At 39.2% G+C, this 27,042-nt stretch overlaps 1 protein-coding gene across 2 annotated transcripts in view; it reads right to left on the bottom strand.

Moving 5' to 3' along the window:
* ADAM19 (ADAM metallopeptidase domain 19) overlaps nucleotides 1-20,829 on the bottom strand; it is a 77,661-nt gene extending 56,832 nt beyond the window's left edge. The window contains exons 1-3 of one of the 2 annotated variants that reach the window (XM_058171154.1): nucleotides 20,253-20,829; nucleotides 17,302-17,387; nucleotides 6,985-7,055 (exon numbers count right to left, since the gene is read on the bottom strand). In XM_058171154.1, the coding sequence (XP_058027137.1) occupies nucleotides 6,985-7,055; nucleotides 17,302-17,387; nucleotides 20,253-20,346 (251 nt within the window). In that variant the 5' untranslated portion in view covers nucleotides 20,347-20,829. The remainder of the gene's footprint in view (nucleotides 1-6,984; nucleotides 7,056-17,301; nucleotides 17,388-20,252) is intronic. The other variant, XM_058171155.1, reaches the window with a different exon arrangement.
* Nucleotides 20,830-27,042: the final 6,213 nt, after the last annotated feature.

Below are 27,042 nucleotides of genomic sequence, written 5' to 3'. Positions count from 1 at the left end.
AGTCAACAGTGAAGGAAAGGAAGGAAGTATACTTCCCTCCCAGGAAATTTTGCAATGGGGAACAGATAACTTAGAGAGACAAGCTTCCTTGCCTGGCCTCCAGAAAATGAAATCATTATTCCAGGAGGAAGATGAACTACAAACCCCCAGGTGGCTGCTCTGTTCTGACCATTCAGATAGTTTTGCAAACTCTGCAGGAAAAGGTCAAGGCATCCAGTCAGTTTGCCCCCATTAGTATCCCTGCATCTAGGAAATTATCAACAAAAGTTAAGGCGAGGGCATCCCTGCAGAGAAAAGTTCAGCTATCCCGCCAACCCAAAGCCAAAACTGGAAAACAATCTTTCCTCTTTCCAATCTCTAAAGGAAACACTGGAAAGGAAACCACAAGGCAGGAAATGATGGACAAAGATTAACAGCACAGCTGAATCTTGGGATGGGGGCACCTCCGGAGGACATTCAGAGTAGCCCTGACACAAGGGAAGGGTACAGTATGCTTGGCAATGAGGGAGTTTTGTGCTCCAAACTACAGTACTGCAATTCTAAAATTAGATCGCTGAATAGGGCTGGATGCCAGGACTTCTTCCTATGCCAGCTGCTCTAGTCATGGAGTTCATTACATCACATCTTGGCTACTCAGGAATTTTTCTGGCAAAATGCCACGTCTCAGGGCAAACATCCTTCATGATGAAACTTCAGAAAACGCAAAGAGCCATGGCCTCAGCGTCTTTTTTCTCTCCTTCTTTTAGAAAACTTGCAGGGGGAAGAATAGCATTCAGACCACCTTCATGCAGTTCCACATTGACTTGGCTTACACATAATGCTAACCATAATGAATTGAATAAGCCACAACGGGCTGGGTTCACAAGACTTCCTAAACCCAAAGGGAATGCACGATGGTTTAGCATGATGTAAGAACCTAGGCACTTGTTTTCCTGAGCCGAGTTGTTGCCCTGATCAAATTGGCAGCCTCCTTCAGTCCCCTGAATGTAGTTCAGATAAAACAATGCAGAGTAATTTAGCGGATACATCCCACATTAAACGTGGCAAATATAATACTTGCTACAGCTTGTTCACATTATTGGTAGCCTGGTTCTAGGTAAACTGGACAGAGATTTTGTGGATGAGGAGATTTTCCAAACTAATGTCTCAGTTCATAATAAATTTTTAAAACTATGGTTTCTTGAATAAGCCAGGAGTGATTGGGATCACACATCAATGTAAGCCATGAAATAAGCCTTTGCAAACTCTGTGGCAGCAATTATACCCTGGAGAACACTAAACCGAAAGAAAGTTTAATGGCATATGTGAAATCTCTCAATGTGGCTTCATGGAGAATATGTTGGACTTGGGTTTTCAAGATCTAGGCTCTGGTTATTGTCTACTTTTTATTAGTAGTTTTCAGAAAACAGCCTTCTTTGCTTGAAGTTAAACTCCTCAAAAAAGAAGTAAATTGGAAAGACAAAATTGGATTATTGGAATCTGAACCAACAGGAGAAGTCATTTTCAACATAGTGTTTGGTATCATCAATATGTGAATGATACAGATACAGATAATCCTCAATGTATGATCACAGTTGGGGTCAGAATTTCAGTCCTAAATTATTTTGGTCATAAGTTTGAGCACCCACATGACTGGACCCAATTTTTGACTGGTTTTTACAGCAGTCATTATTTGAATCATGCAGTTGTTAAGCCCAAATCATGTGGTTAAGTGAATCTCACATTTTTTAAAGTAATTACGTTCTCCCAAAGGGTATTTTTTTGCCAGCAAAAAATGTCACAAATTGTGGTCATGTGGCTATGGGACATCATATGAGTGAGAGGGCCAGTGAAATTTTATGAGGGCTAGAAATGCTTTAAAGCATCTGTAAAAACCCCTTTCCAAGGTTGTCTTCGAAAGGTCATTAAATGGCTGGTCCTAAGCTGAGGACTTCCTGTATATATCTCAGCTCCATGTTGAACAAGCAATGTGATAGAAGTGTTGATCCAGTGCCTGGAGACTGATGGGAGCTGAATGAAGAGAAATAGACTCAAGAGTAATTTTATTTATTTATTTATTTATTATTTAGATTTTTATACTGCCCTTCTCCCGAAGGACTCAGGGCGGTGTAATCTGTCGATGATGGAGTGGCTCTGAGTTTGTGGGCCAAACATTCCAGGGAGGCGCCATCTTTGTCTCTGAATAGGATTATTGACTCAGTCTTCCATCCTTCCGAGGTGCATAAAATGAGGGTCCAAATTGTTGGGGGAAATATGCCACCTCTGTAAACTGCTTAGAGAGGGCTGTAAAGCACTATGAAGAGCTATACAAGTCTAAGTGCTATTGCTATTGTTATTATACTCCCTGACTCAAAGATGGTTCACACTTTGGGAATTCTCCTAGACTCACAATTCCTGCTTGAGGAACAGAGGACAGAGGTGACTACGGAAGACCTTTGCAGTTACATCTGATACACCAGCTGCAACCATTATTGGATCGAGAGGCTCTGTCAGTCACGCTCTGCTCACCCCAGGACATAGTAAGATAGAGCTGCCTTTGAAAGTTGGAAGCTACAGTTACTATAAAATGTGGCACTTGAAACTTGAAATAGTGATGAATGTGAGCTCTTCAATTTCCTCTCTGCTTTGGGAATCCCATTCATTGCCAGTGGGCTGCCAGGGGTGATTCAAGGTGTTGATTGTCATCTGTATAAAGAAGAGTCCTTGATGCTCTCTGATAATGTTACCTAGTTTGGTAAGAAAATGTCTGCCAGAAAACAACCAAGCTCAGGGAGCATCAAGGACCTCTCATTTCAAACCTGAGCTACATTCTTGTCTATGAATACCAGTATAAAGCCCCACCTGGCTCCAGTCTTGATTATCTGAGGGATTGCTTTTTCCAACCCCCTGTATTTATCTGCTTGTACAACCAGATCATATAGATGAACTAACTCGAGGGTTTCATTGCTATCAGAAAGAGGTGGGCTTTATCCATTAGTGCTCCAATTCTTTTGAACTTCCTCCCAGTGCAAATTTGATCTATTTCATGTCTCCTGGGCCTGTCAGAAGTAGAAAGTTTTCTGAGATTTTGCTAAAACTCACTTCTTCCAATAAGTCAGAAAGAGAGTGTTTTACGATATGGTTTCTGTGGCATGCATTTTTTGTTTTTTTGTTTCTGTTTTTACTATGTTTTTACTATGTAAATGTTCTTTCTGCATTTTGATTTAGGTGTTTGTTTTTAAAGAACTGTTCACTATTAGCTGCCTAGAGTCTTGAGAATGGGCAGCGTAGAAGTATAAATAAACAAATAAATAAATAAATGGCTAGATAAATCTTTTTAAAATGATTGACCACAACCATTCAGTCATGTCTATAATCTCTCGCTGGCTTGGTCACAATGAAAAAAGTAGCATTGAGCTGTAAACTCTGCCCCTGTGGGAACATGGCTAATATCATGACATATATCAGAAAGGGAGCAAGGTTTGTACTAACTCACGTGATTCCAGCAGTATCACTCCAACTCCCCTTGCCACCCCCTGAAAATGCTGCTGCCTCCATTACTAAACCGACATCCTATCTTTTCCTTCCTGAACTTGTCCCCAGTTAGCCTGTGCAGATGGCCAGTGCTGACCCAAAGCCATTAATTCTAATTAAACACAGACTTAAAACAATGTTATTTGTTTTTATTGCAACTTCAAGACTTCATTAACTTCAGGCAGAGGGCTGGTTTCTTTCTTTCCTCTCTCCCCCCAGCAAATTATGCTTTGAAACACATCTGTGAACATCTGATGCTCTTTGACAGTAATGGCCAATGTTATACCCCCCCTAATTCTCATGATATCCTTCTGCTTTGGGCTTTCTGTTTTGCAGCTGCAGAACTTAAACATTTCAACAACCCATCTGTGAAAAACAAACTTGAGTGCACCGGGTGTTTAGGAATCAATTCAGAGTTCATATGTAAATAGAGTAACTTCCTGTGGAATTAAATGTGCTTTGTACTGACACAATACTGGCAATATCAAGGCAAATGTAAATTAATGTTAGTTAGAATGTGTTCAGTATATCTTCAACTAGACTCAAATAAAGTGGAATCCAAGATCTCCTTCCAGAATGCTACTATTCTGCTCTGGACCTACCTCATATTTTGTCCCTGACTCTTTTTCCTGCCAATCCTTATATTCCTTAGACTTTCGAGAAAGCTATCAAGTTAATTGATGGTGGTGTTGCATTGTCCTTTGGGTATGATCATTCTCTGTGTTTTTTTCGCTTGCTAGGGGTTCACGGGCCTGTGTGTTTAACCCAATTATTGAACCAGGGACTTTGCTTCCTGACTACCTGACAGTTAAAAGCTTTTTTCCATCTGGCTCCAATTCTTTGGATCCCAACAAAATTATGTTTGGACTCAGATGACTTTTAAAGGTTTTTTTAAAAAGCATGAAAAATGCTTATTTCATAGCTCACTTTTAATAGCTAAATAAATAATACATTCTTAGCTGTAAAGGATTTAGCTTCCCAGTCTGGCCTCCATTTTGGGAGTGATCTCCAAATAAAGAGGGGTACAGCAACTGAGATCATCTTGTTGGAAACAGATGCTGAAATCAAGCACATCCTCTGGTAAGGAGAATTTCGCAACAGTTTGCCATTTCCTAATACTTAAACAAGCTTCTCGACAAGATTTGTCCCCTGCGTATAGGATTTCAACTGTAGTCATCAGCAAAGTATATGTAGTTTAAGTACAGTTTAATACAATTTTTTCTGATGGGGATTTTTTTTTTTACAACAGGAATCTCAAAATGTCTGTCTTCCAATTCAGAAATAAAACGGAAAATTCTGTCTGACTTCATGAGCACAATACTGTCCTGCCCATTACAACCCTAAATTTCTGTATTTTTACAAATATTAAATGTGGTCATTTACCTTCAGATTGCTTGGCTCTAGTCTACCTATTTAATTAGCCTGGTGCCGGGCTTTCTATCTTCTCCTCACTTTTAGACTATTATAATATACAAACTCTATGGATTTTTTTCTATGTTCCAACTGTTGCGTTTTTTTTAATCTTCTTCTTCCCCTAGCTCATTTTCTTAAAATTATAAAGTCAGTGGTAATGAAATAACTAGATGATGGCTACTGGACTCAAGAACTTCTTGGTTTGGATGAGCCACCTTTGGTTTAGTGGTTAAGGCACCAGCCTAGTAAGCGGGAGACCTTGAGTTCAAGTCCTTAGCTATGAAAGCCAGCTCGGTGATCTGGGGCCAGCCAATCTCTCTCAGCCCAACCTACCTCACAGAGTTGTTGTTGTTGTGGAAAAAATAGGAGGGGAAAGGTGTGTTGAATACATTTGCTGCCTTGAGTTAAATGCAAAAAATAATAAAGGTGAGATAAAAATAAATAAGAAAAAAATCTATTAGCAAAAAACTAAGGAGCTAATGTTTCGAACACTTCAAATCTACACAAGAATAAGTTTAAAGCACTTACGTGCATACAGTACAAAAAATTATGAATCTGTACCATTGTCTCTTTCAATCCCTTTCAAAGTTGAATGGCTATGCGTGCACATTTGATTGAATGGTGAGCCCACTGGGAAAGTAAAGATAAGATATATATTCTGTTTTGCTAGCCTGTTGAGAGCAAGCTTTGCATGGCAATAGCACCGTTAATTCCCAGGAGGCATCTGGTGGTTATATCATTATCCTCCATGCTAATATATGTCTGAATTTTACTAATGATTCTGCTTCTTCCAATTCTGCTGCATCAGTGGCTTTGGCTGTACTGCTTTATACGACTCAGAGATATTGCTGGAAATTTAAGGCCAGATGGTGAGAGAGTTATGTTTATACTAGGATGTAGATCCAAATCACTAGGAAACAGGATGAAAACTTCTCTCTGTAGAGGGAGAGTTTGGCAGCTAGATGCACACTTCATAATAGGATTAGGCTAAATGCTTTTAATGCTATTCCCTCATTTCCCAAATGCATGTATATTTACCTTTCTTTGTTTCTTAAGGACACAAGTGAAGGTTCATGCTCCAATTTTCATTTAGTATACTAAAATTTATGCTAATTTTCATTGCTGAGAACTTGATATGGCAGTTTTTTTGCTTTGATATGCAAATACTGAAGCTACTTTACAGTAGTAAATACCATGTATTATTGCGTGCCATTTTAATGCAGCCAGGCAACATTTACCAATGCGTAGTAAGTGAAATTTCAGGAAAAGGAGGAATGTGAAAGATCACATGTATCTTATTATTGACAGAAGCTATTACAGACCCTCCCAAAGTTTTCTCGGTTACATATTTAAAGATACATGTCAGTCTGTTTAGGTTATCCCAAAGGTACTTTTTCAAGGGGCAACTGGACTTTCTGGTTTTTCTTTGAAGACATTTTGCTTCTCATCCAAGAAGCTTCTTCAGCTTGGACTGGATGGTGGGGAATGCAAGGATTTATATTCCTTGAAGACAGCTGGTCATTTGCATTCTTTGAGAGGGTCATTAAGGCCACCTGGAGATTTATCTGTATCATCAGGGTCACCTGAGTGATACAAATTAATGTGGAGCCTTCTTGGAACTGTTGAAAGGACTGTGCTGCTAAAAGAATCCAAATGTCCAACTGTCTGCAAGGAGTATACATCCTTCCATTCCCCACCATCCAGTCAGAGCTGAAGAAGCTTCTTGGATGTCAATGTCTTTAAAGAAAAACCAGAAAGTCCATTTGCCTCTTGAAAAAGCACCTTCGGGACAACCATGACCTGGATGACTGAGAATCTCCATAGACGTCCTTCAGGTTAATTACTCAGACCCTAAAAGACCTTCATGTTTTTGCTTAATGAATTTAAAAAACACTTATTGGTGCTCTGAGAACCTGAAAGAAGTAAACAGCTACTTCAAAGTATTATGGAGAGGTGCTAATTTGTGCCACAAAGCTATTTTTGGAGATTTGGTGTGAAGCACTGCACTGTCTGACTATTTATACCTGTCTTTATGATGGTAAGATTTCAAGTACTTACTCGTTTTTTTCAACATCGACAATAAAGTTTCTTCCTTCAGCTGTTATCCTGAGTTCTGCTCTCGATGGATGCTACATAGAATATAAAAATTAACAGTTACTAATACATATCCATACAATGAAGCTTTGTGGATACATGCACTCATCCCTTTACTATCTAGGTGAACATTTGAGTTTTCAGGATTCAAATTTCAGAGCAAGCCAACTTCAACTTATAGCTTCATTCTCTCCCTTATTTCTGTTGATGTAGATTTCTTGATCAGTTGATACTATACTTCAAATCCATTAATCTACACTGTACTTGCAAATGGTACATTGAACTATAATAAAAAGAGAGGAAAATAGTCAGAAGAAGCTAATTTTTGGAGCCAACACTGATGAACATTGAAATAACTCCTACATTCCAATTCAATTGTACTGAACGCATGCCTTCACAACCATGCTAGTTTCAGCAAGACAGTTTCTTACTAAATGTAATGAAAACCTTCCTTTACAAACATTTGAGCAGTGGAAACCAGAGAGGTGGAAATTCTTCTTCATCAGATGTGTTCAAGTACAAACTTGATATTATCTGTTGGAGATGTTTCAATCTGGATTGTTCTAAGTAGAGAGTAGGACATGATAATCTAAGCAGCCCCCTTCAATGCTATGATTGTGCATGTGTACCAATCCACCTCTGTACAACGCTTTCTGGTTGATACCAGATTGATGAATCGGTGGCTTCTGGAAAAAGAGGCCAAACCAAATGCCCTCGTACTGCAAGGGGACTCTTGAAATATCACCAAGTATTTTCAATCACTTTTATTATAATCTTTCCCTTGACATACCACTCAGTATCTTCAAGAGCCCATTAAAACACCTTAGTTTCAGTTGCTGCCATTTTAAGAATTTCTTTTTCTCTAATTGCCACCAACATTTCTGCAGGTACTTAAACTAATTTAAAATTATATTGCCAGAAAAAGGTGGCTTTTTCTAATCTTGCCCAAAACTGATTTTCTTCCTTGCTGTCTTATCTAATGCTCAAGTGGTATAATTATATTAAAAAATCTCAGTACATGGACATGCAACATAGAATAGAATAGAATAGAATAGAATAGAATAGAATAGAATAGAATAGAATAGAATAGAATAGAATAGAATTTATTGGCCAAGTGTGATTGGACACACAAGGAATTTGTTTTGGTGCATATACTCTCATTGTACATAAAAGAAAAAGAAAAAAAGAAAAGAAAAAAATACATCAAAGGTACATGAGCAGCTATATAGAAAAAACTTGATTTAAAAGGAAATTAACATGGACACATATTGTGACAGTTACTGGAAGCAGGTTCTGAATAAGAAGGTAACAGTTCTTGCTACATCTGTGGGGAAGTTGGCCAATTAGAATGAACTTTTGTGTGACTGTCAACTATGAGTGAGGAACCAAATATGGTATTGCAACAAACATGAACAAAATAACAAGCCATTGTCTCCTTCCCCTGCATATCCTTGCCAGCATATGTATTAGATATAATGAATTAAAACTGTCAACGAACAGAAAGGAAAATGGCAATTTGGGCTCCTGAAATCCAAATTATATCATTAAATAATTGCTCTCATCTTCATAGTTTTGCATAACCATCTGTCCCCTGTAGTCTTAGTAGGACATTCTACTTAGTAGGACGTTGTAGCTTCTGTACAGTATTTGTATTCTATATTTTCTTTTCTTCCCTGATATCAGTGACAGGATACTGGGAACATAGTCTATCTAGGTCAGAGATAGGGAACCATGGCCCTTTTATGACTTGTGGCTGGCTCAGGAATTCTGGGAGATGAAGTCAACATGTCATAAAAGGGCCATGGTTCCCCACCCCGATCTAGGTGAATAGATGTGTGTTTTGTAACCATCATATATTAGGTCCTGTTTTCTCTTTGTAATATTAAATTATTACTTCTCTTTTCATGTGGGATAGAAACATGAAACCTACATGCAGTTCCTCAGCTCATTTTTCACAATTATAAGGGTTAGCCCTCCTCAAGACCATACCGATAAAAATTGAGAGCAAATCACTTGTTTTCTGTAGCATAATTTTTGTGGTTTTCATGAAAATTAAAAGCTAAATAGATTATTAATCTACAGACTTTAACATACCTATTTTACTTTTAAGCTTTCATCCTCAAAAATCATCTAGAAACCTGACCCTTAGTCACTAATGTCATCTGAGAGTGACATTAGTAACTAATGTCACTCTCAGATGACATTAAAACCATACTTCCTGTGGTCAAACATAGATTTAGATACAACACACAAATATAAATCCTCTAGCTATGACAGCTGCCTAAATATAATTACAGATTCATTCATTCCCTAAATGTTAAAATGCTGAGCACACAATAATATCAAGAAAATATATTATACTCTAGGTAGAGTCCAAGCATAATTTTTATGACTCGGCGCACTATTAAAGGATGCTAACTCCATCCATCCATCCATCATTTGTTTATTCTTTATTTGTTAGATTTATATCTTTGTCTTTTCTCCATGAATTTCAGATGGTAATCTTTTTTCTATTTCACAACTACAACCATGTGAGGCGGGTTGGGATAAGTGAGTTGACCCGAAGGCTCCAAGAGGGGTTCCTTGATTGAGGATGGACAACTAGGACTGGGTCCAAGTCCAACCCCTAAGTCTTAGATCACTAAGCCCTGCTAGCTCTCTGTGAATCCATCTTATATATCCAATTTCATTATTTATGAAAGAAAATGTCCATTTTAATTTTAAAATTCTGTTCCCTGCATTCCTCAAATTATTACAATGAGCTTTCCAGTCACAATCCTTTCCACCTACAAAGCCTCTGGATTTTTTGTTTTGTCTTTGGATAAACCAGAATATTGGCTAGTAATTGAGTAATATCGGTTAGTAATTGGATAAACTAGAATATTGGTTGATAATTTTAGTTTCTCTCTGTTCTTTTTATTTAACCTCCATCTTTTGGGGGTTGTTTGGTTCATTTTCATTAATATTGTGCCAATATCAAACATTTTCAATCCCTTGGAAATGCTTCTACACTCACAAATGATGTTTAAGTGTTCTACTTCATTTTTAAGGGTATTTATGTCTGTGAGGCTGCTGCTGTTCCTTTCCCTAGTTATGATCTTTACATTTTTCAACTGCAGATTGTCTCAATTCATGGTTCCCAAGATGCCAAAGGTCCATAGAAGTTGCTCCTTCTCTTGGGATTTAACTGAAGCGAGGGAATATAAACAGTGGTGGGATTCAAATAATTTAACAACCGGTTCTCTGCCCTAATGATTTCTTCCAACAATCAGTTCACCAAACTGTTCAGAAAGTTAACAACCGGTTCTCCCGAAGTGGTGTGAACTGGTTGAATCCCACCACTGAATATAAATCAGTACAAAGGTCACCGTAGAATGATAGACGGGACATTCACAATGCCTTTGCACTCCTTTGCCATGGAAGAACTCTTTGTTTTACCCACCAGGACTTTTTCCTCTTAGAATTTTTCAGTTTACATTCAGTCAAATTCATAGACAATGCTAAAGATATGATCAAGTTAAAGGAGAAGGTAGTAAATGTTGAGTCTGCAGATTAGAGACACTGGCTCCCACTTTCCATTGGATAAATTTAGCATAACTTTTTTTTCCCTTTAAGTTAATCAGGCCTGCATAGATATCCAGCTTACACCCAGGATAAAGAGGTGGACAGAGTTCCCAGCTTGACAGTTTTCTATGCAATGCCTTTGTTAGGCAATCTATGTAACGACACTAAACTCAAGAAAAACAAAAACAGAATAACAATACTCTTTCCTGCATGAGGCACAAAGCTACCACATCCTCCCCATCCTTTACTCTGCAAGATTTGGTCACAAATGAAGGATGTTTGAAGCAAAGCATACTGCCACATGCACAGAAAAGGAAATAACATTCTGCTTGTGTTCACTGTAATTCAGCTGGTGCGACTATACAGTCAGAACAGTGAAGGCTGACAACCGAATGATCTCACATCATCCTGCCCCCTGAGCTGGGTTTTATTTGTCTGTAGCAAATAACTGGGTAGGGACTAAAAGAATTCTCAACATTGGCCCGAGGCCCGGAGCAAAAGAAAATGAAGAGAGGCTGAATCCAATCAGTATTACTAATTCATGCTATCGAAGTCTTGTATACAATACCAGTTCCTTAAGCAACAACCAACATGTATCACCTGTGTATAGTCTGGGCCCATGATGGCGAATCTATGACACGCGTGCCACAGGTGACACATGGAGCCATATCTTTGGGCATGCGAGCTTTGCCCTAGGTGAGCTCCAGCATGCGTGCGTGCGCCGCCCAGCTGCTTTTCAGGCCTTTTGGGCCCACCGGAAGTCGGGAAATGGGCTGTTTCCGGCTTCTGGAGGGCCTCCGGGAAGTGGGGAAGGCTGTTTTCGCCCTCCCCAGGTTCCAAGGAAGCCTCTGGAGCCTGGGGAGGGCAAAAAAATGGGCCTACTGTGCCATCACATGCCAAAAGCGGAGGAGTGTGTGTGGGGGAATCATGCCTGTGCGCAGGTGGCAGGGCACATTGAATTATGGGTGTGGGCATACGTGCACACGAACCCCCTCCCCCGCAGTCCCCACACTCTTGGCACGCGATGGCAAAAAGGTTAGCCATCGCTGGTCTGGGCCATCATTTTACCAAAGAGATTAGATGCAAAAAAGTGATGTTGGATGGACGAATATACAAAGAGCAAGTAAAGCAATAAATATATAATAATTGGGAAAAGCAATAAGATCAATTAAACTGCATAGGCATAAATTTTATGTTTTCAGGGTTTCTTTAATGGTCTTGAACAAAGCATAAGAAACAATGTCCCCAATGGATCCAAGTCTGAATCTACCAATACAAGCAGTCCTCAACTTACAACACTATTGGGGCTAGAATTTCCGTTGCTAGGCAAAGCAGTTGTTAAATAAGTTGGGTCCAATTTTACAACTTTTTTGCCATGCTTAAGTGAAACACTGCAGATAAGTGAATCATGTGACCATGAAGCAAATCTCGCTTCCCCCACTGACTTTGCTTGTTAGAAGCCAGCTGGGAAAGTTGCAAGCGGTGATCATGTGACCCTGGGACAATACAACTGTTATAAATACGTGCCAGGGCCCAAATTTTGATCATGCGTCTGGGAGAATGCAGTGACAATTGTAAGCACAAAAACCAATCGTAAATCATTTTTTTCAATGCCTTTGTAACTTTGGATGATAATAGATAGATCTTTGTAAGTTGATACAATTATCAATTGTCAATAACGTATGACCACAATAGAGCCAGTGGTGGGATTCAAATAATTTAACAACCGGTTCTCTGTCCTAATGACCGGCTGGGTGGGTGTGGCCATGGTGGGCATGGCTAGGGGGTATGACAGGCAGCACTCGGCCTCCTGCACTCCCCTGGGAGCAAAAAACAAAATGTGGGGGGAAGGGGGGCGCCGGCTCCCTGCGCCCCATTTTGGGCTCCCCTGGCTCGCTCCTCCCTGCAGCCTCCTGACGGGCCGTGGGGTGACTTCTGGAAGAGGCGGGAAGGGGAGCGGTGGGGCCAGCAAGCAATTTAACAACCGGTTCTGCCAAAGTGGTGCGAACCGGTTGAATCCCACCACCGAATAGAGCCTAAAATTTCTGTCACTAAGTGTAACATTTGTTAAGTGAGTTTTGCCCCATTTTACGACCTTTCTTGCCACAGTTGCTAAATGAATCACTGCAGTTAAATTAGTAACACAGTTTTTAAGTGAATCTGGTTCCTCCGTTGACTTTGCTTGTACGGAGGTCACAAAAGCTGATCACGTGACTCCCAAGGCACTGCAACCATCATAAATATAAGTCAGTTGCCAAGCATTAGAATTTTGATTACATGACCATGGATGGGGATGCTGCAACGGTCCTAAGTATGAAAAACGGTCATAAGTCACTTTTTTTCAGTGCCATTGTAACTTTGAATGGCTACTAAATGAACTGTTGTTAAGGATTTATTAAATAGAATTTATATATAATAATAATAATAATAATAATAATAATAATAATAATAATAACAACAACAACAACAACAACAACAGAGTTGGAAGGGACCTTGGAGGTCTTCTAGTCCAACCCCCTGCCCAGGCAGGAAACCTTACACCATTTCAGACAAATGGCTATCCAACATTTTCTTAAAAATTTCCAGTGTTGGAGCATTTACAACTTCTGCAGGCAAGTTGTTCCACTGATTAATTGTTCTAACTGTCAGGAAATTTCTCCTTAGTTCTAAGTTGCTTTTCTCCTTGATTAGTTTCCACCCACTGCTTCTTGTCCTGCCTTCAGGTGCTTTGGAGAATAGTTTGACTCCCTCTTCTTTGTGGCAACCCCTGAGATATTGGAACACTGCTATCATGTTATCCCCAGTCCTTCTTTTCATTAAACTTGACATACCCAGTTCCTGCAACTGTTCTTCATATGTTTTAGCCTCCAGTCTCCTATTCATCTTTGTTGCTCTTCTCTGCATTCTTTCCAGAGTCTCAACATCATACTGTATGTATGTATGTATGTATGTATGTATGTATGTATGTGTGTATAAAATGTCAGACTTGCCTGAAGAACATTTAAAATAATAATACCCTTCAAAATGTCAAAATTGTGATGCATATCAGCTATATACATACATAAAGTCTCACAGATTTTTAGTGTTCTTGCATGAGATTTTAGCAATTTAAAGGCAATTTTAGCTTTTAGCGGCAGTTTGGGCAATTCAGAGGCAATCCATCTAACACTGTGGTAACATATTGCGTATTTCCTCTTTTATCCACAATGAAAATGAATGATTCACAAGATGAAATGTGTACATGAATTATGGTCTTTTAAGTGCGAAAGACTGGTAATTTCATTTTTCTACTATGAAATGACCTCCACATCGGAAGCTCCACTACTATTAAAACTAATACAATACTCTGAGCTAAGCATTTTCACACATTATTCCAGGTAAAGCAAGAGGAAGCAACAAGAGGAACAAAGCAGAAAGTTATGCAAGACATTTATTAACAAACATAAGGCTTCCCTGTTTTAAAAAGTATTTTCATTTGCACAATAGCAGTTATGTATATTTGCTAGAAGTACCTCATAAATATAGAACAAGTATAACCAGTTGGTTCCAGTAAAGGTACAGGTGATCCTTGACTTATGACTATATGAGCCCAATATTTCTGTTGCTAAGCAAGACAGTTGTTAGTTTTGCCCATTTCCTTGCCATAGTTGTTAAGTGAGTCACTGCAGTTGTTAATTCAGTAACATAGTCGTTAAGTAAATCTGGGTTTCCTATTGACTTTGCTTATCAAAGGGTCACAAAAGGTGATCACATGACCCTGGGACTTTGCATCTGTCATAAATACATGCCAGTTGCCAAGCTTCCGAATTTTGATCACATGATCACTGGAATTCTACAATCGTTATAAGTGTCAGAAATGGTCATAGGTCACTTTTTTTCAGTGCTATTGTAACTTTGAACAATCAGTAAACAAATGGTTACAAGTTGAAGACCAGCCTGTATTACCACCTATTATTGTGGGGAAAATAGAAAGATGTATGTATGTTGGATGTGTTAACTGCCTTATTTGTAAAAAAATAATAAAGATGGGATACAAATGAATAAATAAATAAAATAAATGTATGTAAGTATATGTAAGGTTTATTTACACCTTGTATTTTTATTTTTAAATAGAACTGCCATATATTTTAATGGTTTCTTGGCAGGTTTGTCAGATTAGCATGTTGATTGCTTATGAGGGGATCAAGTTTGTGTTACTGACCTTAAAATTGTTGTACAAGAGTATCTTTACAGTTGGAAAAAAATTGAAATGCATTTTCTTCCCTTTCTCTTATTTTCGCTGCTTCGTTTCTTTGCTTTTTTCCCTTTTGATCTTCTCATCAATCAGACTTCTGACAACTACACTGACAAGTCCAGGGAGGGGTTTTTGATAATGTTTTTGGAAGTGGTTTTGTTGTGGCCTGTTGGCTGCCAGCTCCTCCAACAGCTGAATCAGATGAGGAGGAGGTGTGGGAGTCAGGGTGAGCATCAAGACAACCAGAGAACACTGAGGGGGAAGAGGGAATGGAGCTGTCAGAGAGAGAGGCAGAAGAGGAGCCTGGGCCGTCTGTCAGTCCTCAGATGGAGAGTCAATAGCCTCCAGGTCTGGAGGTGGCTGATGAGGAAGAGGAGGAATAGCTGGGTCAGGGGTGAAATGTAAAATTTGTTACTACTGGTTCTGTGGCTTGGTGGTGGGGTAATGTGACTGGGTGGGCGTGGCCAACTTTTTTTATTTTTTTTTACTTTTAAAAGCATTTTTTCTATAACCTCTTCGGCCAAAGAGGTTGTAAAAAAATGCTTTTAAAAGCCTGTGATGATCAGGCAACTCAGCTGGGATTGCCAGAAGAAAAAAAGGGTTTTAAAGGGTTCTGACGATCCCAGCTGAGTTACCTGATCGCCAGAACCTTTTAAAAGCATTTTTTTACAACCTCTTCGGCCCAAGAGGTTGTAGAAAAAATGCTTTTAAAGGGTTCTGATGATCCCAGCTGAGCCACATGATCATCAGAGCCTTTTTTTTTAACTTTTAAAAGCATTTTTTGGGCGAAGAAAAAATGTTTTAAAAGTAAAAAAAAAAAAACCTTCTGATGATCGTGCGGCTCAGCTGGGGCAGGGGGGGGCAGGGATTTTTGCTACCGGTTCTCTGAACCACCCGCCGCCATTGTTACCGGATCGGACGATCTGGTCTGAACCGGAAGCATTTCACCCCTGAGCTGGGTCCAGTGCCTGACGTGTGGATGTGCAGAAGACAGAGGAGAGGAGAGCAGTGGAAATCTGTGGGCCGATCCTTGGAACGGAAGAGCCACCACTGCTAGTGAAGCTCCACCCTAGCTCTGGGGATAAAAGGCAGGGAGCAGAGATGTATAGATGTGGCAGACAACTATTCATCTCCCTGTTAGCCTGCTGTGTGTGAGACAAACTTTTTGCCAGGGCTGCTGGTGTTCCTAATAAAGGAATCATTGCTTCAACTACAGAGGGTTTGTTGTGTTTGGGGAGCTGGGTCAGAACAGGTTTGCTCTTGCCTTCTGCCTACGAGTGAGGGGGAGGGACTGTCCCGAGGATACCCAGCAGGTTTCCCACTCTTACTCCAATAGGTTAACCACTAGTCTCTTTCCACTGATAATCCTGTCAATATTTTGCTAAATTTCAGAAACTAAGTGCAGCAACTGGAGAATGACAATGAATGATTAACTGTTTAAAATCAGATATCTCCTTTGGGGAAGCTCTGCAGGCTGGTGCTTTTCTTAGCTTAAGAACAGGAAGAAAAGCAGATCAGCCCTTTTGAGATATATTTCCTCTTCCTCCACATCATTAGCAAAGGATTTAGGTTCAATCTTATCTAGAAAAGCCCTGCTTTGATCCAGACAATTCTGCACTTTTCCAATTCAACTCACTTTGAATTCAACCGAATCTGATATATGCTTCTAAGAGAAGCAGCAGGGACATCCATTGGAAAGGGACCTTTCTTTTTCTTTATATTTTTTACTTGTATTTATATATTTTGTCACACAGTATATATAAGCATAAGCATGAAATAACTATACAATATATGAACATAGATATAAGTATGAGTATGTAATAACTATATTAATTGGATATAACGAAAGGAAACAATAGGACAGGAATGGTAGGCACGCTTGTGCTCTTATGCACACCCCTTAGGAATGGGGTGAGGTCAATAGTAGACAGTTTTTAGTTGAAGCTTTGGGGATTTTGGGAAGAGACCACAGAGTCAGGTAGTATATTCCAAGTATTAACAACTCTGTTACTGAAGTCATATTTTCTACAATCAAAATTGGAGCAGTTAGGAATGTAAAAAAGCAGGGGCTTTAATTGGAAATTTTCAGCTATCACCATGACTTTTTTAAATCCCTCTCCCCCAGAACAAACCCATGAGAGGGAAAACAAATGCTTAACATTTAGACAGGTTTTGGCAAAGATTCCTTCTCTAGAAGAGGAGATTATTAATATCAAAGCATTCAAATCTCAAAAGGGAATACTCATTTTAACTTTAACTCTAATTTTCTTCCCATATATTGCTTCAGAAGGTTACATCTTTTCTCTCTCATACACATGTACAAAAAACACATGCAAATCACATTGTTTTGGGTTCGTCACTGCAGCTGTGGAGCAACCAGCCACAGGCAAAACCATTCTTGCCATGAGCAGATCAAGAATGAGTATCTGGAGGAATCATCAGAAAACAGAATCTTTGCTAGCAATTGTAATTCGGCAACCTACCTTGGCGTTGCCTGAGTTTGCATCCGCTCTCCACTGAGGGATTATAATTTCATGGGGCATCTGGGCACTGACCGTATTCCTCACTGCTGGAGAAATATAAGGAATTGCTCAAAGATCTATTATGAACTTGTAACAGTCATCAGAGGGGGGAAAAACCCCATAATTCATAATTCATTAAGAACGCAACAACTTTTATCACGGTGGATATTTCTTACTTCCCTTCATCAGCATCCTTTATTTTCAGAAAAGACTCATCTCTGTGGGGGCCCCTACCCTCTGGAACGAACTTCCCCCTGGCTTGCGCCAACTGCCTGACCTTCGGACCTTTCGCCGCGAGCTGAAAACGTATTTATTTACTCGCGTGGGGCTGGCCTAAATTTTAAATTTTTTAGATGAATTTTAAGGGTTTTTAGATTTTAAATGTTTTAAAGTTTGGCCAATTATATAATACGTTTTTTAATTCTGTTTTAAGTGTACATTGCTATTGTTTTAATTTTGGCTGTAAATCGCCCTGAGTCCTTCGGGAGAAGGGCGGTATAAAAATCTAATAAATAATAATAATAGTGTTTTTCAAATATTCCGTCTTTAATTTAATGGTATCATCATCTCATTTATTAGGATATGCCCTGCAACAGAAATTATCTGACTATATTGCATATTTAAAAATATTGGAAAAATAAAATAAACAGTGTTAGAAACTCAGAACAGAACAGAATAACAGAGTTGGAAGGGACCCTGTTTTTCTTCACAGTCATTGGATCCTGTCACTTCCATTCTGTTAAAATTTATGGTTTTTTTGTTTTTTGCGGTTTTTATTTAGGTTGGTTTTCTTTCTACCCTTGGAGGCATCAGATTTAGATTTTGGAATCATCATAGGATGTTGGTGGTCTTTGGGTATATACCATTCCTTCCAATCTCTCCTTGTTTGTTGGCTTTGGCTTTATAAGGGGCCTCTCAAAATGCACACACCAGATTACATTTTCTCCCCTTGGAAAAGTAAGTTTCATCTTTTATCTCTTCTCATCCTTTATTCATCTTTCACATTAACTTGCCCCTTTAGAATATAGAACATATAGCACAGAATCATAGGGCTGGCAGGGGTCTCAGAGATCATCTAGTCCAGGTGTCTCCAACCTTGGCAACTTTAAGACTTGTGGACTTCCCAGAATTCCCAGAATTCCTCAGCCAGCTTTGAGAGTTGAAGTCCACAAGTCTGAAAGTTGCCAAGGTTGGAGACCCCTGATCTAGTCCAACTCTTGCTCAAGACAGGAGACCTTATACCATCCTGATCAAATGGCTGTCCAGTCTATTCTTGAAAAACTCCAGTAATGGAGCATCCACAACTCTGGGAGGCAAACTATTCCATTGATTAATTGTTCTCATTGTCAGAAAATTTCTCCTTACTTCTAGAATGGATCTCTCTTTAACAAGGTTGCACCCGTTACTTCCTGCCCTGCCCTCAGGTGCTTCAGAGAAAAAAGTCAATCCCCTCCTCTCTGTGACAACCTCAGGTACTGAAAGATAATTATCATGTCACTCTCTCTCAGCCCAACCCACCTTATAGGGTTATTGTTATGGGCAACATTGGAGGAGGAAAGGATATTAGATATGTTTGGCACCTTGAGCTAGTTATAAAAATAATAAAGGTGAGATATAAATAAATAAGGGTACTATTCACCCTTACCTGCTTTTTCCTTACTGCAGTCTTAACTTGCTCAATTGCTGTGCATAAACTAGCTGGGAACCACACTGGCTCAAGGAATTCCTTTCTGACTTTCAAACTTGCTATTTTTTGTCCAGTGATGGTCTGAGGTTCTGTAGGGACCATGTTTTCCACTGCCCTGATTGGTGGATTCCTCTGCTGCTTTATCCCTCCCATCCATGGCTGGAAAGCTTTCAGGACATTTGGTTTAGATCATTAGTAGGATCCCTTCCTTCCTCTACCCCCATCCTCTCCCCGCCAATTGATTCCCTTACATATTTGACACTTTCTTATCTGATGGGCCCCATGATGGGCATGCTGGAAAAGAAACACCTTTGTATGTATAATTCTTCCTGTCATTTAGGCTAAAGGAGGAAGTGGCAGAACTCTTCTCCATTTGATTTGGCTGAAAATTTCTCTAGAGAGGAGACAGAATATGTTTTTAAAAAATGACCATGGAGAGCAATGACCAGAGTGAAGTAACAGGCAAGCTGCTCTCTCCTCTTCCCCAATCAAGGAGGAAATTAACCCACCTACTGTATGAGTTATTCACTTTATTCATTTTTGGAGCATATTTTACAAAGAACATTGTAAGTACAGTTGGCATTTTAAGACTCTGTGTTAGTTCTTCAAAGAGTACTCATACCTTTCCAATTAACCTAAAATTAAAAACTTCTACACTTAGTTCAACTGGAGGCTGTTAATTACAGCTGCTGTAACTTATCCCACAGGGTTCTGCTGACACCAGGTTGTGGCTGTTGTTTTGGAAAAAAAAATTCAGAAATTCCATTTCTCTGGGGCATACCTGTTGAACTTCTTTTCGCAAACAAATGCACTGCTTCTGAATTAAACCTTCTTGGGAGCAGAACAATTACAGTAGCAATAAAAGCAGAACAGGGAGATGAGGAATAACAATTCTGCTCCCCTGTTCAATCTGTTTTAGACCTGTAATTTATACACAAGTTCTTATGCAGTTATGAAAACTAAACACACACCTCATATTTCCTCTTCCCAGAAATGCTTATATATCATACCGGTTCCATTCCCTAGAACCCAGGACATTTATTTCCCACTAACCACCACCCCCTTTTTAATAATAATAATAATGGCACTTTTTAAAGAAAATATAAAGATTATTATCCAATGCTGGGGATATTTTCATTCACCGTTAAGTTGCTCTAGTTGAATAGCCACTCAATTAGCACCTCTAATTATAATATTAGCCTTGCAGAGCGATGCAAACATTTACCTGTCCATCCTGAAGCCTCAGCTGCAAACTCTCTTAGACAAAGCAAGGTGATGCCAATGCAATAAGCCAAGCCCCCTTCTGCCAACATGGGCATCGTTTTTCCAATGGTCTAGGAAGGAGATCGTCCAAGAGATGAAGACTGACAGCTCCGCCACTCTATGCCTCCGCGTTTGCAAGGACATTGGGCAGAAGCCCCTTGAATTCGTGCGCCTACTCAAGGCCATTCTTAAAGCCCGCCCACGGAAGCCATCCTTCCGCCCATTGGTCAGAGATTCTCCCGGTATCAATGATACGAAGCCATCACAAAAGATGCAGGCGAGAAAACCGATCCTTCTTCCCAGCTTCTTCTTGCCTCCCGTTTTAAAACTGATCAGAACCTGCAGCGGGTATTAACTACTCCAAGTCTCCAAGTGCGATTGGATTTATACGTGCAATCTATTACTTCCGTCAGGTTTGCTTCTAAGGAGCCCCTTTGGAATCTAAAATCCGTGAGGATGGCTCTTTCCCCACGCCTGCCCTTATTTTTAAGGTTTAACGTGCAAATCGAGCCGACAGCACCCGAGCAGCTCCAACCTTAGAAATAAAGCGCCGCGCGCGCCTCCACCAAGCTCCCCGAAGGGAACCGCATTGCGAGTCTACATGCGCAGTAACCGGAATGGCCCTTTCGGTGCGCCCTCTGGTGGCGAGTCTAGATCCTGCTGGTTTCCAGAAGCCGGTGCTGGAGGTAGAATGATACCCACAATAACATTTCTCTCCACCTTCCTTTTCGTGGATGTCAATCAGAGGTGGGTTTCAGCAGGTTCTGACCAGTTCTGGAGAACCGATAGTGGAATTTTTGAGTAGTTCAGAGAACCGGTAGTAAAGATTCTGACTGGCTCCACCCCCATCTATTCTCTGCCTTCCAAGTCCCAGCTGATCAGGAGGAAATGGGGATTTTGCAGTATCCTTCCCCTGGAGTGGGGTGGGAATGGAAATTTTACAGTATCCTTCCCCTGCCATGCCCACCATGCCATGCCACGCTCACCAAGCCACACCCACAGAACCGGTAGTAAAAAATTTTGAAACCCACCACCATTGATGTCAATGGTGTGGGGAACCCAAAATTTTGGCATGAAAAGCACTACAGTCCAAATCAGTGTTTCTCAACTTCAGCAACTTTAAGATGTGTGAACTTCAGGTCCCAGAATTCTCCAGTGCTAAGGTTAAATGAAGGTTGTCCATAACCTCTGGTCCATGGACCGACACCAGTCCGTGGCATGTCAGCAACCAGTCCGCACAAGCAAGCAAAGCCCCATCCGCAGAATGCAGGTAGGATGTAAAACCACATCCTCTCTGGTCTGCAGAAATAGCTCTCTCCATGGAACCATGCCCAAAAGGTTGGGAGCCACTGGTTTAAACCATAAATTCCAAGGTAGTAGTTTATGGGCCAAGTACCTTTCCTCCTATAGTCATGCATTTGATTTTCTTTTTATGAGTGACAGAATTCCCACTCTCTAAAGGATCTATTTAAAAGTCAAGACTAGTGCCAGCAGCATACACTGCAGCAGCCAAAATTGACAAGGCAGAAAGAATGACTTTAGCATATATAAAAAAAAAAGGTCAGCCTTTACAGTACAATGCTCCCTTCACCATCTTATCACTGTTAATCCCTTCTCACCCTCGTCAGACACTGTTGTCTTGAGAAAGGCCTTGTGAGAGTGCCTAGTCCAGTGCTGTTCAGAAAGTTGTTACAAACTGGGAAAGAAAAGCAAGTTCCGGCAGCTGTGGTTGCTGGTTTACATATGAAATCCACTGACCACTGGAGTTAGATTCAATAAATCCAGAGAATAAGAAATGGTGACTTCATCTGAAGGATTCAGTTTTTATTCTGAACATCAGGATCTTTATCGGTGTCCTGAAATTATTATTTTGTGAATGATCAGTGTTGTATTTCTGGCATCTGCCATTGTGGGCTGTAGCCCACAAAAGCTATATAATACTATAATAAATCTTTTGGGTTCCATAAAACAAGTCCTGTAGGAAGCTGAATACTGTATTAGGTGGTTTTAATAGAAAATATTATCCAGAAGATAATGAGTCAAGTATTATGTCTCCAATAATTTCCTTTGATTCATGATGAAGGAAGGATGTATGTATGTTCTTAACTAGGCAAATTGCAGCTATAGTTTGCTATATTTTCCATTACTCCATCTTCTGGGTTGAGCAGATGGTCCTGGACAATTTTCTTTCATATTTAATGATGGCTCCAAGCATCAAGCAAGCCGTCTGCAAAGGAAGACAATGTCTCATATACTATAGGTAATTTTTCTAGTTTGTTGTTTCGCAAGAGAAAAACAGCACTACCGTAGTATGGAATCTGATGAAAAAGGTTGGTGTGTGGTTCTATGATAGATAGAAACAGGCCCTTAATTTGGAGTACTGCCCCACCTGAAAACCATCATGTATCCACCGTTAGACCCCTTGCAATTTGTCTATCGAGCAAATAGATCGGCAGATGATGCTGTTAATATGGCACTGCACTACATCTTACAACATCTTAAATCTTCAAGGACCTATGCAAGGATCCTTTTTGTAGACTTCAGCTTGACATTCAATACCATATTTCCCAATATTCTTCTCACTAAACTGACTCAGCTGGCTGTGCCTGACCACACTTGTAAGTAGATCATAAGCTTAGGAAGCAGCAGGTGAAGCCAAACAAAATCACATCACATCCCTGTACAATTAGTAGGTATTCCAGAGTTGTATGCTCCCTCCACTACTCTTTTCTTTTTATATTAATGATTGCATCTCAAAGGATCCCTCTGTTAAAGTACTAACATTTGCAGATGATACAATGATTGGTCTCATTTGAGATGACGAATCTGCATACAGATGGAAAATTGATCAACTGGCATGGTGCAGCTAGAACAATCTTGAACTGAACACACTCAAAACTGTAGAAATGATAGATTTTTAGGAGAAGCCCTCCTATTTTACTACCTCTTACAATACTAAACAACACAGTATCAACAGTAGTGACCTTCAAGTTTCTAGGTACTGTAATATCTCAAGACTTAAAATGGACACCTAACATCAAAAATGTCATCAAAAAAGCACAACAAAGAATGTTTTTTCTGAGCCAATTCAGAAAACTCAGAAAGCTGCTGATACAGCTACAAAGGAATTATTGACTCTGTCATTTCCACTTCTATAACTGTCTGGTTTGACACAGCAACTGAACAAGACAGACATAGACTTCAATGGACAGTTAGGACTGCAGAAAAAGCATTTGCAACCAGCTGCCTTCCATTGAGAATCTGTGTACCACACAAGCTAGAAAGAGGGCTGTGAAAATATCAACCAACCAACACATCCTGGTCCTAAACTGTTTCAACTTCCCTCAAGAGAATGAAGGAAAGGCTCCAAGAGTTGTAAACCTAATCTTGCGTAGCTTCTTTTCCAAAAACACTGCACTACTAACCAGAGCATATAAAACATTTGCTAGACCAATTCTAGAATACAGCTCACCTGTCTGGAACCCTCACCACATTTCTGACATCAATACAATTGAGCATGTCCAGAAATATTTTACAAGAAGAGTTCTCCATTCCTCTGAAAACAACAAAATACCTTATGCCACCAGACTTGAAATCCTAGGCTTAGAAAACTTGGAACTCTGTCGCCTTCGACAAGACCTAAGTTTAACTCATAGAATCATCTATTGTAATGTTCTTCCTGTTAAAGACTACTTCAGCTTTAATTGCAATAATACAAGAGCAACCAATAGATTTAAACTTAATGTTAACCGCTTTAATCTAGATTGCAGAAAATATGACTTCTGTAACAGAATCATCAGTGCCTGGAATACTTTACCTGACTCTGTGGTCTCTTCCCATAATCCCAAAAGCATTAACCAAAAACTTTCTACTGTTGACCTCACCCCATTCCTAAGAGGACCATAAGGGGCATGCATGAGCGCACAAACGTGCCTACCATTCCTGTCCTATTGTTTTTCTTTTCTTCTTCATATATATATATATATATATGCTTATACCTCCTATTTACTCATATATATGTGTATATACTATATAATCTTTTTATATGATGTTGTGACAAATAAATAAATAAATGTTATGGGGCATTGCATGCCAAAACAACTAGATACAAGGACATTTTTCCCCCGCCCCCCGTACCATCACTTTGCTAAACAACTAATTCCACAACACTGTCTTAAGCCCTGGAATGTCAAACTACCTAGTAGCGCTGTATTACTATTATCCTTCTCATCTTTCCTATAACCTATTTCCTTAGCTTCTTATGACTATAACTTTGCTTCTTTGTATCTTATGATTTATGTGGATTGTTTTTATTTAGTATCCTATTATGATTTATGTTGATTGCTTATTTAGTATCCTATGACTATCACTGAGTGCTGTATCTTCTGATTTATGATTGTATTTTATGATTATGATCATAATTTATCACTTGCTTGTATATACACTGAAAGATTATGCACTGGAGACAAATTCCTTGTGTGTCCAATCAACTTGGCCAATAAAGAATTCTATTCTATTCTTAAATTGGAGTCTGCCAAGTATGTTAGCTTCAAATCTTCAGAATACCGAATAAGCATACCCAAAATATTGAAGAAAAATTAGTCTAAGCAGTAGCAGCTGTTGTAGGGCAGATAAAATCTTTGAATTGAGTTCATGTTTTGTTGACTTATGGATACTTCTATGTCTTTTTTGGTGACTAGGGGCAACAATACTATACTCTGATATTTTTGTTTTCCAATTTAGCTTATGGTTCTACTGTTTCTTGATGGTTACCCATCCAATTTAACCAGATCTGATGCTAGTTTACATTTCAAGATCAGTCTGGTCAGCTAAGTACAAGGTTATGGATGCAAATGGGCTGGAAGTACAGAAAACCCATTAGTATAAACTTATTTCACTACGAGGGAGCAGTTGGACTAATAGAAACCGATCAATAATCACCCTCTCATCCACAGAAGTAGACTACATACCTACAGATAAAATTAACCTGGATCCATAAATTAGTCCCACAATTACGCATGAGGACAATAAAAGTTGCATTCTGATTTCAAAATCAGATAAAATTACTATGCATATAAAACACATTGGTGCCAATTATTATTCTGGATGAAATACACAGCTGAATGGGACTGAGGAGCTGATTACTACCCCACAGGAAGAATAGTAGCAGACATACTTACAAGGCATTATGAAGAGACCAATTTAAAGACCTTCATGAAGTGATGAGAGTTACGAATTGGTGCAATACCTTTTGAGAATTGTAATGCTATTATAATTCAACTTCGCATGCGGCCGTCTTTTGCACCTATGAACCTATTGATCACTCAGGACAATAGAGACAGTAAGAGACCTCTGCATCTTTATGTGCTGAAATTATGTACATTGCACACCTCTATGTGGCATGTCTACTGTTGATTGAATTCCTGTTCTTGGGTTTTCATAACTTCCTCTATCTGTTCAGTTCTCATTCTGTTCTATGAACTGTACAGCCCACATACCTATTTGACTCTATTGCCTGGGCAGAATCAAGCAATGGTCCTCAATACATTTTAAAAAAAATGTTATTATCACTTTTTCCAACTGGGCACTTTCTTGAGGAGAAAATGCACCATGGCTACGAAAAAAACTGTAGGTTTAACACTCTTCCAACATTCTTCAGAATTCTTTGAAGATTAGAATCACCTCTGCTTTTGAGATCACACCAATGTACTGTGGTTCATTCCTATCTCAGCTTAATCTTCGCTACTGTTTTAGGATTTGTAAGAAGTGCAGAGCCTTCAGGCAAACCTACCTGTGGACACACAACATTGATGTCATATAGCTTTCTACATTTGTGACCCAGGTAAACCATTCTGACTGTGTCTCAGAAGAGTTTTAATGATGGCAAAAGTCCTTGATGGAAGGAATTCCCTTAATTCAGTTCATCTTATTTCATCAAAACATACATGCATACATATAATGCTATATATCTTCCATACAGAATTAATGCCCTCTTCCTCTGTTCTCTGTGGATGCCTGCATAAAACAAAACTTATTCTAAAGGGGAACTGCATTACAATTTTGTTTGTGCCTTATGCCCAATTATGCAAGATAAAATGTAATAGGGATATTGTTTATAAGCTGAGCTGCCATTTTTGTTTTTAGAATCAGCAGCCCAAATATTTGTTTGCTTACATTTTTTGTACATATAAAAGAAAATGTGCAAACTTTCCCTCTTATTCTATACAAAAAGCTTGGGTTTTTATTTTAATAAGCAGATTTTGCTTTGAGGTTTATCCCACAGCTGACAAAACCACTGGTCTCTATGATAGAGGAATGTCTCCATGAGGTTAGTTGTTTACTTTCTGATTTCAAAAGTCAGCAATTTATTCTTCATATTGCAGTTTACCATTCTGTCAGATTAAAAAGCTACATAAAAAATTATAAATTCATATCTTGATTTTTCTTTGCCCTGAAATAGCACTATATTGGGCAAGCAAAAAGTTGTAAAAATACAGTATGCTACAGCTGATGATCTTTTTTATAATGGCATTTTTATCATTGTAAATTTTTAATCTGAGGTTTGTTTTTTTCCCTTTTTGTTATCACATAATTATTTCTTCTTTTACCTTCTTTCAGTCTGGAAAATGTAATTTTTTTTAATGAAATGAAATGTGACTTATTTGAGCCAGAATAGCATGGTTACTTTTGTAATTGTGAATAATGATGCTGAATTGCAGGATCATCTTTTCTGTATGCTGCCTTGCTGGGAA

This window comes from Ahaetulla prasina, chromosome 2, assembly GCF_028640845.1.
Source record: "Ahaetulla prasina isolate Xishuangbanna chromosome 2, ASM2864084v1, whole genome shotgun sequence".
Classification (NCBI taxonomy): Eukaryota; Metazoa; Chordata; class Lepidosauria; order Squamata; family Colubridae; genus Ahaetulla; species Ahaetulla prasina.
Note: the sequence above shows the minus strand (reverse complement) of the source record. Positions and strands in the feature narration are given on the sequence as shown.